The sequence below is a fragment of the Kryptolebias marmoratus genome, linkage group LG1 (genome assembly GCF_001649575.2).
Source record: "Kryptolebias marmoratus isolate JLee-2015 linkage group LG1, ASM164957v2, whole genome shotgun sequence".
Taxonomy (NCBI): Eukaryota; Metazoa; Chordata; class Actinopteri; order Cyprinodontiformes; family Rivulidae; genus Kryptolebias; species Kryptolebias marmoratus.
Window position 1 is genome coordinate 17,773,474 of NC_051430.1, and position 14,389 is coordinate 17,787,862.

The window sequence follows — 14,389 nt, forward strand, 5'->3', positions numbered from 1 at the left end:
GTTCATTGCACACTCGCTCAAATCGGCTGTTTTGAAGCAGAGAAACATGCAAAACTTGGAGGTTAGCGGCCCTCGAGGACCAGGCTTGGACACCGCTGGTTTGACCCATCACTTCCTTTACCTTCGTCCTCAAACTCAAAGGATCTGCTGTTAAAAAGACAAAAAAAAAAAAAAAAACACCATTCAGCCCCTAGTTTCTAAAACATGCAAACTATGCAAAAGAGAGACACAGCAGTCTTCAACCTTAACACAACAATAGGCTGATATAGTATTTTGCCCAGTGATGCCAAAGAAGAATTGCCGTCGTCAGCTTTATTAGGATCAGCAACTGCAGTGTAATACACAAAAAAAGCAGAAGTTACAAGTTACTTTACTGCTGCTGCTTCCAATTGAAGTTTTTTTCTTCCTTACAACCTCTTCAGTTCACTTACTCAAGTATTACCTTCAGCCTTACTTTGTCATCAAACAGAAGTTTCTCAAACCCTACAAATATAAATCAGCCGACTCATTTATGACATGATCATCTTCACCAGTGGGCTTACTAAAGACAGAGTAATTACATAAATTCAAACTCTGTAGTGTTTCATATCCTGCTGGACTTGTGCTGCGGTGACACTTGCACTATATTCATTCCTGATGGACAGAAACGTCAATAACTCCTCATTACGGTGCTACTGAAACCAGGATGATACTAAACGAGAGGTCAAAGGCTAACTGTACACAATTCGCAAAACATTTCAGTCCTCGGGCCTGATCCTCTGTGGAAATGACTCAGCTCGCTCCTGCACTGAACCACAGGAATAACAATCAGCGACAAGAAAAACCAAAACTATAAATAGAGCAGCACTGGAGGAGGAGGTTAGGGAGGACAGAAAAGTGATTAAACAAAAAAAAAATACAGCGTACACAACAACATCTGCACGCATGAGTCCCAGAAATAAAACAGAAACGCATTAATTCAAGAAAATGCAAAGATGTTTTTATTTTCAAAAGTTTTAAAAAGGACATCTTGGGTATCAGAGTCACAAAGACGATCTGAAGTGTGTACAGAGGTTTAACGGTGGCTGAAGAAACCCTGAGGGTGGTTGTACTTGAACGGCTTCAGACGATTTGGACCCCTGGATGAAAACAGAATAAGAAGTCAGAAATATATCTACTCAGTGTGCTTTATTCTTATTTATATAAAAAAAGTGCATAACTTCTTTCATTAACTGCATACCTGACAGTGCGCAGGCACATCTTTTCACGAGGAAACTCGCGAGGTCCTTCCACGCTGTCATCTTGTCCTTCCGTCTCCAAATACACGTCCAGGCAGACGCACAGGCGAGCAATCTGATTGGTCAGAAGCTGGTGCCCCGGCCGCGGCCCCTGTAGCTCATTTTTAAACACATTCACCTCACTCTCTATGGCCTACAAAAAAGAAAAGGGGAAAACAAAATCTATATTAGGCCAAAGTATAATCATGTAAAAGACAGGGCTAGAAAAAGAAATGGGACATTGGGTATGTCACTGATTGAAATGATTTTCATACGCGAAGGTTGTCGTCAGTGCGTCCGCTGCACTCTCCCTTCCAGTTCAGTGACACAGAGAACAGAGGAGAGATCTCTGGGTAACGGGGACTCAGAACCACAGCAGCATGAAGACGAGCTGAAAGAAAAAAAAGGCGTGATGTTAAATAAAGAAAATGAATAAAAATGAGTTGAGTTGCCTGTGTTTGGATTTACCGGTGCCTCGTTCTATGACTCCCATAAAGTACAGATCTGTCTCCTTGGACAGGCCGGCATCAGTTACATGACGGGTGTAAGGCAGATCCTTTAAAGGAGCAGAGATTATACACTCAGAAGATAAAATAATGACAAATGTTTGATTGACCTGAAACAAAACATGCTTCACGCATAGATATAACACAAATATACTGAGATTAGGTTTGTTAAATGATTTATTCATATTTATGTATGTAAAATCTAACACTGAAATTAAACCGCTAAATGAAAAAGAGGGTTTATTTTTTTCTCTCTTTGAATTAAGCAATTCAGTTATTTCAACAGAACAGATATGGGCTGGGTAAACAGGGTTAAATTTTTTTTTTTAGGCTGACTCCATTTTTTCACTGCTGTTTGTTCTCAGATTTGCCTGTATTTGTTAAATATGAATTACAAATTGAACGAGCTAATTAAGCTTGTATCAACTTAGTTTATCTGTGTCAGTTTCCACTTTGATCTGTTTCTGCTCATACTGCAAATAAAATTATTTTGTTTTACTTAAGTGTTTATAGAATGAATTCAAGCAAATATATTCTTATGAAAAAGAAGAAAATTGGGTTAAAACCAATTGTTAATTATTAAATTAATTCAAAAAAGTAAACACATTTTATTTTAATAATACCCAACCCATTAAAATAAACCAGAGACCAGTCTTAGAGGCAGTAACAACAATAATAATAATTTAAACTAGCCCTAATAGATTATGTTGACGTAGGCCAGAATTAACTGTTACACTTAATTATTTCTTTGTTGTGGTAACAAAAAAAAACTATGAGGACATTCCCCATATTTGCTTAACATTTCTTTATCTTTAGAGTCCTATATATTGGGTTCTACAGGATTAGTGTGTATTTCTGATGAATACATAATGTTTAAAACTCTACCATGAACTCCTGGTGACTGATGGTGGTCCAACGCGTTAAACGGGAGATGATCTTGGCAGGAAAGAGGTTCTGGCACTCACTGGAGATGGGAACGATGCTGTGTTCTGGAGGGCAGAAAAACCATCAATTTCCTCTAAACTGATTAGCAAAGTAGAAGTAGCTGACATGCACAGGTGGTAAATATCCCACCTAAGGAGGCAAACTGTTTGTGCAGAGCCAAGCGGGACTGGACTCGTCCCCTCAGCAGCTTCATGGTGCTCTCCATGTGGCTGGCACTCAGAGAACTTCCCACAAGCATGCCCTGGAAAGACATCAGCATATGGCAGGAATGTATAGATGTAACTGAGCTCTACTGGGACACATCTCGATGGCAACACACACCTCCGAAGTTTCACCAGGAAAATGGAGTCCTCCGAGATTCTGAACCCACATATAGGGATATCCCAGGTCCTCCACATAATCAGCAAAGGAAACAATCCTAAAAGGGAAATTATAGGTTGAATTTGTTATATTCAATGATGTGTTTCGGTGTACACCTTTAAATTTCCTTGGATTATTTAACATACTTACCCAACTTTATCAAACTGGTAGCGATTGGCTGGATTGGGCGTTTCTCTTCCCTGGTCGCTGCTGTAGAGACAGCTAAGGAGAGTGTCTGATTTAAGAAGCTCTCTGTAAAAAGAAAACATCATTAGACTTTTTGGGGGGCTCATAAAAGACAGAAAATGTTAAACATCTTGTGTCCATCCACACACCCAGCGCTGATGGCCATGCTGAGGTCAGTGGAGGTGGAGACTTTGGTCTTGACCGTCATAATGTTCAGATTCATCAGGTAGTAGAAGAACAGATGAAGAGTGCTGCCGTCTGTGGAGACAGAGGAGAATGCATGCTGATAAGTACCACTGCGGTCTTTATACTCTCTCTACCATCCTTTTTATTAATCGTTCCACTGATAGTCCTCCTGGGTTTACTTTACACTGCAATGTGTTTGAGAGCAATAACTGGGAGCGGTCAGGATGGCAGCTAGCAGCACCGAGGGAGCACGTATAACGCTGATGGTCATCGTTCAAGCTCCAGTCTCTGCAGTAACAGTGAACCCAGTGACACGCTGTCACTCACTCACACCTACACCGCTCACTTTTTGCTTTTACTGCACTAAAAAGAGTGCTGCAGCTGGCAGCAGTCTAAAAAATTGAACAGAGAGAGCAGCAGAAACAAAAGTCAGAGAGAGACTGCTCGTATTCCAAGATTCTGTAGGTGCTGCAGACCTACGATGCTGCTAGTGTCTCCCTCCCCTCGGCTCCTCGCCCTCCCTGCTCTCACTTTAGGTAGCGTTACGCCTGCAATGCAGATCTCCCCATAATCTGTCACCAGATTCCTTTTGTTGCCAGCAGAGGGACCACGAGGGTCAATAAGTGTCATGTCATAGCAGAGTGGGTCACACTTTTATTCCCCACACACTCTGTGTAGGTGTAGAGTTACCACACAGTGTATACATGCTCATGTTACAAGTATGCAAGACAAAAGGGGATGTAAATATGAAAGTACATGCTGAGTAAAAACAAACAATGTTTCTGTCTGAAGAAAAACCGTGCCCTTAATTTGTGTCGACTTTAAAAAAAATGCATAAATAATGAGTTACCTTTACACTTAAGGTCCACGCACAGGGACAGGGGGTGCCTTTTTATCATCTCTCGTCTTTTATCATCCAGCTGGCCGCCTGTGGTCGGTCGCCTTCTCTTCTGTTAAACACACAATGAAAAACAGCAATGTGAGAAAATGAACAGATAAAAAAAGGCTAAACATTTTTAAACACAATGATAAATCAAACACGATTAACATGAACATGAACATGAATATGTATTACAGTCTTAAAAATCCCAAATACAGTAACTATAAGCTTCATCTGCATTAGTCTCCTGAGCGGCAACACAAGCTTTTGGTTGTTCTGCTTCGTATCTGATCAGAAGTGGTACAATCACAGAAATATTCTAAATTTACTCAAAACATGACAATTCTATTCAAAACTGCACTACTTCGAGAAATCAACGCTCGATTTTTCAAGATGAGATCTTAAGATTAATAACCTTCTGCATTTACAAACTAAAATGAATAATAAAAATAAATAAAAGAACTGTTGTTGGTAAAAGGCTGATAAAGAAAACCGTTTATATAAGCTACCATGGAAAATAATACACCATCATACAGAAACTGAGCACAAAACTGTTTTTCTCTCCCTATGTTTGTAATTTATAAAACACGTTTTGACTTCAGAAGCACAGATGCATCCCGACAGACATTATTCTGATAATATAATAAGAAAAGGCAAACTCTGGTTTTCTGCTGAGTGTGCACATCCCAGATGGACTCAGGTTACAGTCACCTCCCTCAGTCTTGGTAAATATTTCCCAGAACCCCCCCCCACTGGCCTCCGGATGCAGCGATCGATCGATAGCTGCCAGCCTCCATTCCCCCAGACCACAGTGTGTGGAAGGTGAGGCTTCAGGGGCGGTTTGTGTGTCCAGTGCAAAGACGCGTATATTTAGAAACGACTGAACTCCCTGACCTTGCAGGTGTGATGGTGTGTGTGTGCGGCGCCTATGACTTACGGTTTTCTCTTGTTCTTCTTCTGCATCTGAGTCACTCTCATCATCTGGTAGAAAGCAGAACACAAACAACAAGAACTGAGTTAACTAAGATATGGAGCTTATATGTCATATGCACAGACAACATATACAGCATCATATGTACCCTGAGAATCATCGGGAGGTTTGGACAGTGCTTTGGCCTCATCTACATCCCCATTGATTGACACACTCAGGTTCTTGTCTGAAATGAAAAGAAAACAAACCAATAACGAACAGAACTTGCATCTTATATGAGCAAGCTCATCGTTCTCTTTTTCAGCCATAGCATATACTGTCACAATTACTTACCGCAGGCTTGGCTGTAAGCGTTTGCTTGAACAAACAGCACATAAAGAGGTGGAGGCAGGTGGCGGGCGACCTCGGCCTGTTTCTGGGTCTGTTCAAACGGCATGGACAGATACTCCTGCACTGGGAGAGACGCCTGTGAAAATACAGCGTTGGGAAGGGGTGTTAACCTTTCGCCTCAGCCAGGAATGACACCAGCAAACTTTTATTTCTAAATACAAATCAAACATTTTCAAACAACTCAATTCATCTAGCTCAAAGTAAAAAATAAACACCTTTTTTAAAAAAAAAAAAAAATTTAAATTCAACTTTTACCTGCATAATAGCATTAAGACCTGGTTGCAAGCTCCTCAGATGCTCCTTCTTCACTTCAATGCTCTTCTGAATTTTCTCCTTTGTGGCCTGGGAGTCCTTGTATTTCTCTGCCAGCCTGTAAACAACCACAAACTTTTACCTGCTCTTTGAGCAACAAAAACGACAGCAAACAACAACAATTAGGTACAATAGTCTTTAATTCTGTCTTCCTGTTTTTGTACCTTTTCCTCTGTTCAAGCTCCCAGTCCAGCCGTGCCAACGTGAGCTGGTGGGGATCGTTTTTTGTGTGCTGAGGCCTGGAGATTTCCGTCGGGGCGTCCTGGTAAAACTCTTCTTCACTCACCAAGTTAATTTCCTCATGTTTGGACCTTAAGCAACAAACCAGAAGTTATTTACACATACAAGATACATTTCTAATTATCTCAATATGAGCTGTGAATGTTAGACCTAAAACGTTAAATAGCCAAGTATTCCTTCAAGTGTTATCTGTTTTTATTTTTGATTCAAATATTGAGACGTTTACTGGAGTGATTTCAGTAATTGTAGACAAAGATCCTTTTAGATCTTTCATACTAACTTGAACTCCAGACATTTGCTGATCTCCTTCTGAAGATGCATAACTTCATAGAGCAGGTTTTGCAGCTGAAGGTGAAGCACGTCAACTTTCTGTTTCGCCTGGGAAAGAAAACAAATAAAAAATAAAAATCATGTTATGCTTGTTGGGGAAAAAAACGTTTGAGAAACACATTGCAAAAAAAAACAAAACAAACTGGATCAATTAAGAGAAAAAAATTAACTCATCTAACTAAAACTTTGTTTTTTTTAATGCTTAAAGAATAATAGTGTTACTGATCTGTGTGAGAATTACCTCATGTGTTTGGTCTCTGCCTCTCTTCAGTCGCATATGAGCCAAACGGTTGAGTTTTTTCAGATTCATGAAGAGGATGCAGCTCTGCATACGTTTTTGCTCGACCTCCGTGCTCTTAAAAAAGAAACATACTTATAAATTATATGCATACAGATATTTATAGTCATTTTATATGCACTGTACTGTAGGTCTTCGATTTTCTAGATATGTCCCATAGTGCTGGCACGTGAGAAAGCAAATATCTGCAGCATTCGCTTTAGAGATCTTGCAGAGATTGATCCCTGTTCTGGGATTTCTAACTGTAAGAACGCAGCTTCAGCAGAAAACCTGACAGTCAAGTTCAACTGTGAGCAGAAAGTGCAAAGAAGGTCAATTATTCTGCACTTTCTTCAGAGCATGCCTGGTGCAAATGTGTGAAAACTTATTTTTTTCCACTGTAATGTAGACAAAACACAATGTTGGGATGCATTGCTCTAAATAAGGTTTTTTATTACCCCCTCCTTGGCTCCACTGGCTTTCAGCTCCTGGATCTCACTCATGAGTTTGGCCAAACTCTCACACGATTCTTTGTACTGAGCGTAATCCTGCGCAGGGTCTTTGCTGTCCAGCTCCACCTCCTCGTTGTAGACACGAACATCCTGTGTGTTATTAGAAAAATAATTATTAACAGAAAATAAAGGCCTATACAGTACATCACTTTACTGTTAGTCTCCACAGTCCCAATAAAATGATCACACATTGAGCTATGTTTTTTATTATTGTAATTATTTTCATTACCATTTACAAGGTTTGTACCCTTCTCTGCTATGGTTAGTAGTGATAGTATGGACTGTTTATTTAAAGGAACTTCACTTACAATATGCAATCATCTCTATTTTACTGAGCATCTATTAACTTGATGGATAAAAGGTTTAAAGCCATACACCTTATCACTCTTGCAGATATTTCTGAGTTTTATAATCCGATAAAACTGTTTGATTTGACTGTACCAAAAAGGTGGCAATGAATGTCCTAATAATGGCACTAATCTACAACTAAACCTGGGCAGAAAAGAGGCTTAAATCATTTAATTATATTACATAAATTGTAACTGTTTGCTTTAAATTTTATATTGTACTTTTTCCACACTGATGTCTGCTGTAGATGAGTGTTTGAGTGAACCTTTTCCTCCAAAATCCACAATTAAATTCAAGTTGCAAACTGAGGCTGATAATTCATGGTTTCATCATCCTAAACTGGTACCTACTTGGTGGTTGGTGACATATAACTCAGAATGCATAAAATAATGTACAATGAAAGTACAATGAGCAAGACTATAACTTTTACATAAAGACTTTTAATTTGCCACGAAAGATAAAGTATCCATACTCTGTGGTCCAAACCATTTTGTAAAGAGTTGCAATCTGAAACTATATATAATCTGGAAACATCTTTTTTTTCAGAGTTACGCGTCTTGGCAGTGAACTCAGATCTTCACAGAAGTGTGGATGTTATCTATTGAATGTACAGCTGATGATCGAGGTAAGGCTGGACTTTAATGGCTACCTGTGGGTCCGCATCTCCGCGACCTCTCTTCACCTCCGGGGTTCCTCCTTCAGTGCGGAGGACCTTCGATTTCCGCTTCTTTAGAGCGTCGGATGACATGGAGATCTGGGTGTAAAACAGGTATTTAATATGGGATAAAAGCACATTTAAAACAAAACTCACTTTAGTGACAGCGGCACATGTTAGCACAGTCTAATCTGAGCACTCCTGTGTAGCCTGAGCTAGTGGCTAACAGCCGTTAGCTTGTCGGCTAACAGGGACATATATATATATCGTTATAATTTCACATTTCAAAGCTATTGTGCACTCATTGTGTTTATAAAGTACCTAAAAGATCCACATACCGTTCTGGTGTCAAATTACGTCCCTACTTGTAATGTAACATACACACACCAAATGGTCTTTTGTGGTTCCCAGGCTACAAAGCGGCGACTGCCGTCTTACGGAAGCCCAGTCGAGCCAAAAAAACTTGGATGGGAGCTTAAGGAGTTAACGCCGCCTATTCTTTTTCCTTTCCAAGATTGAGTTTGTTAAAATATACAAAGAAAAAAATATATACTTTAAAATGCTAAACTGACAAATAGTCACTGTTTACAGTTTACACAAACAATAATCCTCCATTTTTTGTAAATAAATGCTATGTTAATTCCTAATAATGTAATTGCAAAAAAACATGCAGCTCTCTTTGAAAACCCATCCATCACAAACAGAAAGCTTTATTTTCTCTTGAGCTCTAAAAAAAAACAAAGACAACAAAACTTTGAAAACGATTTATTCACAGCTTGACAGTTTTTAAAATTGACAAAGCACAGAACAACCCATACAAAAACAGAAATTACATAAAAGAAACAGTTGCTCTACTCTTTTATTAAATCTCCTCAGACCTGGCAGAATGAATGATCAGTATGTCTGAGCTCACTTTGCCATATCTATCAGACTCTGCAAAGAAGTGGGAACCCAGGTCTTCTCTCCTTGCACAAACACTACGCCCCTGTCTATGAAGATAACGATACGCCCAAATGTGTACAACTGTTTCCCCTCGTGCCGTTTGCCCACTAAGGGCATGAAGACAATATTGTTCTCCTCTGCTTTGGTCTGAATGAGATCCTTAAAGTTAGTTGGCACACCAGCACTGATGCCCCTGTGAGCCACACTCTCAGCATCCCTGCGCTCCTGCAGCGCTTCATACTGAAAGTCCTTCCGTCTTTCTGTCTGGGTGAGATACGCAATATTCTCTCTTGCACCAGGCTGCATATAACCACCTGTAAATACAAAGAAAATAGTGATTGTTACAATATGGTTTTGAGTTGTAGAGAAAACTCGCTCTGATGCTTTGTTATCATGTACTGTATCATTTCTCCCACCATATTTTTCTGTTTATGTAATATTCAAAAAGAAAGACAATACCAACCCATGCCAGAAGACACTGCACGGTTCATGATGTCCAAAGCTTCATTGAATTTCTCCTTGATGAGTGGCTGTGACAACAAAACGTCACTAAACATGCTTTTCCAGCCGAGGTACCATTTAGTGATTTCTTCATAGTTTGGACTATTGCTCAGCCATGAACACAGAACCTGTAATCAACAACATAATGCAGACACAGTTATATTACAAAACTATTAAAACTAAATGATACACACCAAGCAACTGAAGCTATAGTTTAATAACCATCAAGTCTCGGTTTGAGATACCGTGTATGAACTTTCACTGACCTGCAGCCATTTTGTGAAGAAGTTTTTGTCCAGCAGGGAAACTAGGCTAGAGGGGGACAACATGCCCTCCCAGTCTATCACCCAGTGAAATGGCTCCATCTGCTGCTGGTGAGGGTTGATAACCAGTTCTTCCAGGCATAATGCTACAGTGGGAAACAAAAGTCATGATATGAAAGCAGATTGGGGATATTTAATAAAAGGAAGTGACATAAAGCGGAGAGAGAAAAGGAAGAGACATTTTCATCTATTGATTTGTCATACACAAAGGGGATTGCTACCTAGTTTGGGGATGATGTTTTTCACCATGAATGCCTCCCATGCACCAGCTGTGAAAACATTTTTCCACGGCTGAAGAATGAGGCGGGCTGACGCGTCGCTGGGATGCCACCGCTGCAAAGCGTTGGACAGTTTGCTCCTAATTGGTGGGTAAAGAGGCTCGAGACGCGACTGGAGCAGAGGCAGCCAGGGGTGGATCCAGGAATGAATAGGCACCGTGTCGGTTAGAGGGTTCCAGCTATCAACCTGTTGGAAAATCAAATAAAACAAGATGCTTAAATGTAATAGTGATTATAAGACTGTCTTCGTGTGATCGTACGAGTCTTGCCTCTCGCTGTAGTCTGGGTAAAATAATCTGCTCCATCAAGTGATCCAGGATCCACGCGGGCAGAAGAGGAGCCCACATTTCCACACAGTCCACCATTGGCCCGACCATTCGAGGCTGCCAGCCTGACACACAAGACCGCATCACTGGGATCCACACCTCCCATAACAGTCTGAATCAATTAGGAGAAAAAAAATACACTTTAAAAACTCATGTAACTAAAACTAAGCTGTTTTAGAAGAGGAAGTATCCACATAAATACAAAAGCACTGTTTATTATGTGTCGGTGTGTTTAAAATACCTGTGGTAAGGATCCATATCTGAGTGTGGACCACTCGAGTGCATGTCTCTGGATTCAAGGATGGCTCTCCACAGACCAATATCTTCCAGACAATAAGTGCTGTCCTGAAATGATCCGAAAAATGCCTCAGTACTAGCTCAAGTATTATAATTTATTAAAAACAAATGGTTTCTTCCACTTGTAAAAAAAATACCTTCAAAGGGTCCCATGAGAAAAGTTTCTCTTTAAGCAGCGGATGAACAACAGACACAGCCAGGTCTGCCAACCCCATCGTTTTATATTCTTCATAATAATCAGTTTGTAATGTCTCAAAGATTTGAGCACACTCCTGAACAGAAGAGCACTAAAATTAGCCGTACAATTTACAAAAATAGAGCCGGAGGTACTGAACAAGAACAGCCAGCTGACTGTAGCTAGTCAGTGTGTGTTTGCTGTAACACAAACCTGTAGGGTTGGTCCTTCTCCAGGTGCTGTCTCCTCAGAGGGGAAACGCTCCACTAATGCCAACACAGCTTCCATTCTTTGGATGGCCTTTTGCTCTGCCTCCAGTCTGCCCTGCAAAGCTTGGGACTCGTGGCTCAGAGAAACCACTACATCGTTTTCATGCTGCAAACGTCTGGCAGACTACAAAAGATGCAAGGAGAAAAAAAAAGAAAAAAAGAAAGCTTAGAAACTGTCTAGACACAGACAAATCTTAAAACAAACTTCTTGATCTATAAATATAGACAGTGTTCAGTTACAGTTGTTGCCAAATACCCTCCTGTTCTCTCTTACCTGTAAAATGTCCTGTTCTGTGAGGTCTATCAGAAGCTGCAGGTTATGCTCAAGCTCAGGGAGAGCAAAGCTAGCTCCCTTCTGATCTCGAGAGGACAAGCTTGGAGGAGCTTCATCAGGAACACTGTGTTTGTTGGACATTTGACTGTAACTGTAGTACACCTTCTGCTCTCTTCCAGTCATATCTATTACCTAAAAACAAGAGAAATATGGTGCAACATAGATTACAAAGCAAAGCACGCATTAATGCGCTTTCATGTGTACAAAAAATATATAAACAAATGATTTTGAGTTGATGGCGGTGGTATAGTGGATTATACTCATCATTTGGACCCTAATTCTCTGTATTGATGTGTATTAGGATAACCCTAAATGGATCAGCAGCATTTGTACACTGTCACATAGTTTCTGCTATCCTCATCAAGGATCACAGTAAAATTAGTGCATGAGCCAAACCAGTCACTAGATTACAGATTATTACCAGACAGTTGGAGGCAGTGAGAAGCAGGTTGTGTCTGCACATCAATGAAACTAATCAGAGGGGTTTGAAAGTAGACATACTCCATGATGCCTGAAAAAGTTACTATGTTCTGTAACAAGCACTACTTATTGAGGAGCATGAATGTCTCTAAAACTTACTTCAATTGCTAAAACTTCAACATTACATATGTTTGTTATACATTATTTTTATGAATTAGATTTAAAAAAGCAAAAGAGCAAAATTTAAACCTACCTTAACCTGTGCCAGCTCCCCTGCAGATGCCGGTGTGCTTCGATTTGCCATTTTACCTTTTGCCTTCAGCTCATCAACAGTTTTGAAGGAGTACTTAGGTTTCTTTTTCACTGCAGAACCAGCCGGATCTTTACGCCACTGGCCAAGTTCCTTTTGAAATTCCTACACCAAGACATATAAAAATGTTATGACTTTATAACTAAATTAGCATTAGAGCTACAAAATCAACCACAAATCTAAAAAAGAGCCAAAGATAATTTTATCAGCCCCATACCTTTTCTTCCTCTTCATCTGAATCAACCACAGGAAAGTCCTGAAGACTCTGCTGAGTTCGCTCATTGCCATAAGCACCGACTGCTCCTTTACCTTTACGAACCTTTGCCTCAATTGGGTTTATAATACCTGCAGCGGTGAATCATATCAAACGCCATCAGATTCCCTTTGCGATGCAAATGATTTACAACATTTCTAACAAATAAATAAGCTATTTTTATCCATTGCACCCACCTTGAGCATTCTTGCCCAAGCCTTTTCCAGGTTGGTAGCCCATTTTCTGCAGAAGTTTTTGTCCAATCCCTTTTGTGTGTTTCTCCCAGCTGCCGATACCCTGTCCAGACTGTACACCACCAGCAAACCTCTGGGACTGATGCCCACGGAAATTACCCTATCAACACATGTTATTGATATGCCATATTATTGTTTCAATAAGTTTCTTTCAAAGATTACACAGCAGTGGGCAAAATTTGCATGGAAATAAAATTACCATCTGGAGTTTTCTAGGCGCAGTCACACGGGAAGGAGGAGGAGGTGCAGCAGAATCATCATCATCATCATCAGAGTCGTCTGAGCCTCCTTCTTTTTCCAGCTGTTTCTCCTCAGCTGCAGTCTTACGCAAACCACCACTCACAAAGCTCACTGGAACAGTGTAGTCTTTAGACCTAAAAGAGAAAACGACAGACATTTAGCTCAGTCTTTTGTTGGTAGTTAAGGTTAGAAATGGATTTTGGGACAAAAACAAGCTCATGTTTTACTTCTTGCCACCAAAGCTGGGCCTCTCGTCTTCATCTGAATCCCTCTCGGCCCAGATCCCGTAAGTTGCCTGTTCCTTAGTCTGCCTGAATCTGCGACGGTCCGGGTTGAACTCATTGGCCAGATCCCAGTCTGTCACCTCAAAGCTCTCTACCTCCACACCTTCCTCTTCCTCCTCCCTCCGCCCGTAAAGATGGGACATTGACATCTCTGTAAAACAGAAATAAAAACATATTGTTTTGATTTAGAACTGCGATGTAGAAATAATTAAAAGGCACCAATCTAATGTATAAGACACATACATTTAGACTTAAAGTTTTGCAGAAAAAACTTGAACATACAGCTTGTTTCTGATAATGAAACTTAGATCTTTAGTTACTTATAGCTTGGTCGGGAAAGACAATAATTATTACGGTTTAATTATTTTTAGATGAATTTAAACTAAAAGACAAAAAACAAGTTAAACATGCAATAATAAAAATAGTTGCTGGTTAGGGAAAGTTGAAAAATAAACACTAAACAACAGACCTACGCAACAGAAGCTAACAGTTAGCAAAAGCGAACATTTTGACCTAAAAAATAAAGGATACATTTGGTAATTTCCTTTCTACGTAATGTGACGTATTTAATTTTAGCTAACTTACCGAAAATAAACATTATTATCTTCCTTAGAAATCAACAGCGCATATTTTTAAGGTGGTAATTAGACATAACTCTTCAGCGAACGTACCTTTTTGGTGTAACGTACGAGAAAGTACTTCCGGTTTGATGGTGTTGCATCAAAATTTGTACACAAAAATAATTTTCACCGGAAACTGGAACATTTAATATTTATTCAACACAGATTAAATCCTAAAAAGTATCCGCTGTGTCTATAAGGTCGTCGAATGATTCATTTAACAATTTAACAATGAATCTGTTGACCATA

General features: G+C 39.9%; 2 protein-coding genes across 3 annotated transcripts; both read right to left on the minus strand.

The window, feature by feature from the left end:
- Positions 1 to 957: 957 nt before the first annotated feature.
- Positions 958 to 8,780, minus strand: thoc5 (THO complex 5). Its single transcript, XM_017413661.3, has 20 exons — positions 8,653 to 8,780; positions 8,309 to 8,413; positions 7,258 to 7,401; positions 6,764 to 6,877; positions 6,473 to 6,570; positions 6,117 to 6,263; positions 5,896 to 6,010; positions 5,584 to 5,716; positions 5,399 to 5,476; positions 5,257 to 5,300; positions 4,290 to 4,389; positions 3,403 to 3,511; positions 3,218 to 3,319; positions 3,029 to 3,125; positions 2,837 to 2,948; positions 2,648 to 2,751; positions 1,725 to 1,812; positions 1,532 to 1,647; positions 1,220 to 1,410; positions 958 to 1,118 (listed from the first exon to the last, which is right to left on the minus strand). The coding sequence occupies exons 2-20, from the start codon at positions 8,405 to 8,407 to the stop codon at positions 1,055 to 1,057; spliced, it is 2,055 nt and encodes a 684-aa protein (XP_017269150.1). The 5' UTR covers positions 8,408 to 8,413; positions 8,653 to 8,780; the 3' UTR covers positions 958 to 1,054.
- A 283-nt stretch (positions 8,781 to 9,063) lies between these two features.
- On the minus strand, positions 9,064 to 14,319 carry tfip11 (tuftelin interacting protein 11). Of its 2 annotated transcripts, none has more exons than XM_017413620.3 (15): positions 14,192 to 14,319; positions 13,464 to 13,671; positions 13,196 to 13,370; positions 12,940 to 13,096; positions 12,707 to 12,834; positions 12,433 to 12,594; positions 11,700 to 11,891; positions 11,370 to 11,549; positions 11,119 to 11,253; positions 10,926 to 11,029; positions 10,628 to 10,796; positions 10,302 to 10,545; positions 10,024 to 10,166; positions 9,720 to 9,885; positions 9,064 to 9,570 (listed from the first exon to the last, which is right to left on the minus strand). In XM_017413620.3, the coding sequence occupies exons 2-15, from the start codon at positions 13,667 to 13,669 to the stop codon at positions 9,224 to 9,226; spliced, it is 2,508 nt and encodes an 835-aa protein (XP_017269109.1). In that variant the 5' UTR covers positions 13,670 to 13,671; positions 14,192 to 14,319; the 3' UTR covers positions 9,064 to 9,223. The 2 variants fall into 2 exon arrangements, with proteins under 2 accessions (XP_017269109.1, XP_017269108.1); XM_017413619.3 differs by having other exon boundaries at positions 14,106 to 14,230.
- Positions 14,320 to 14,389: the final 70 nt, after the last annotated feature.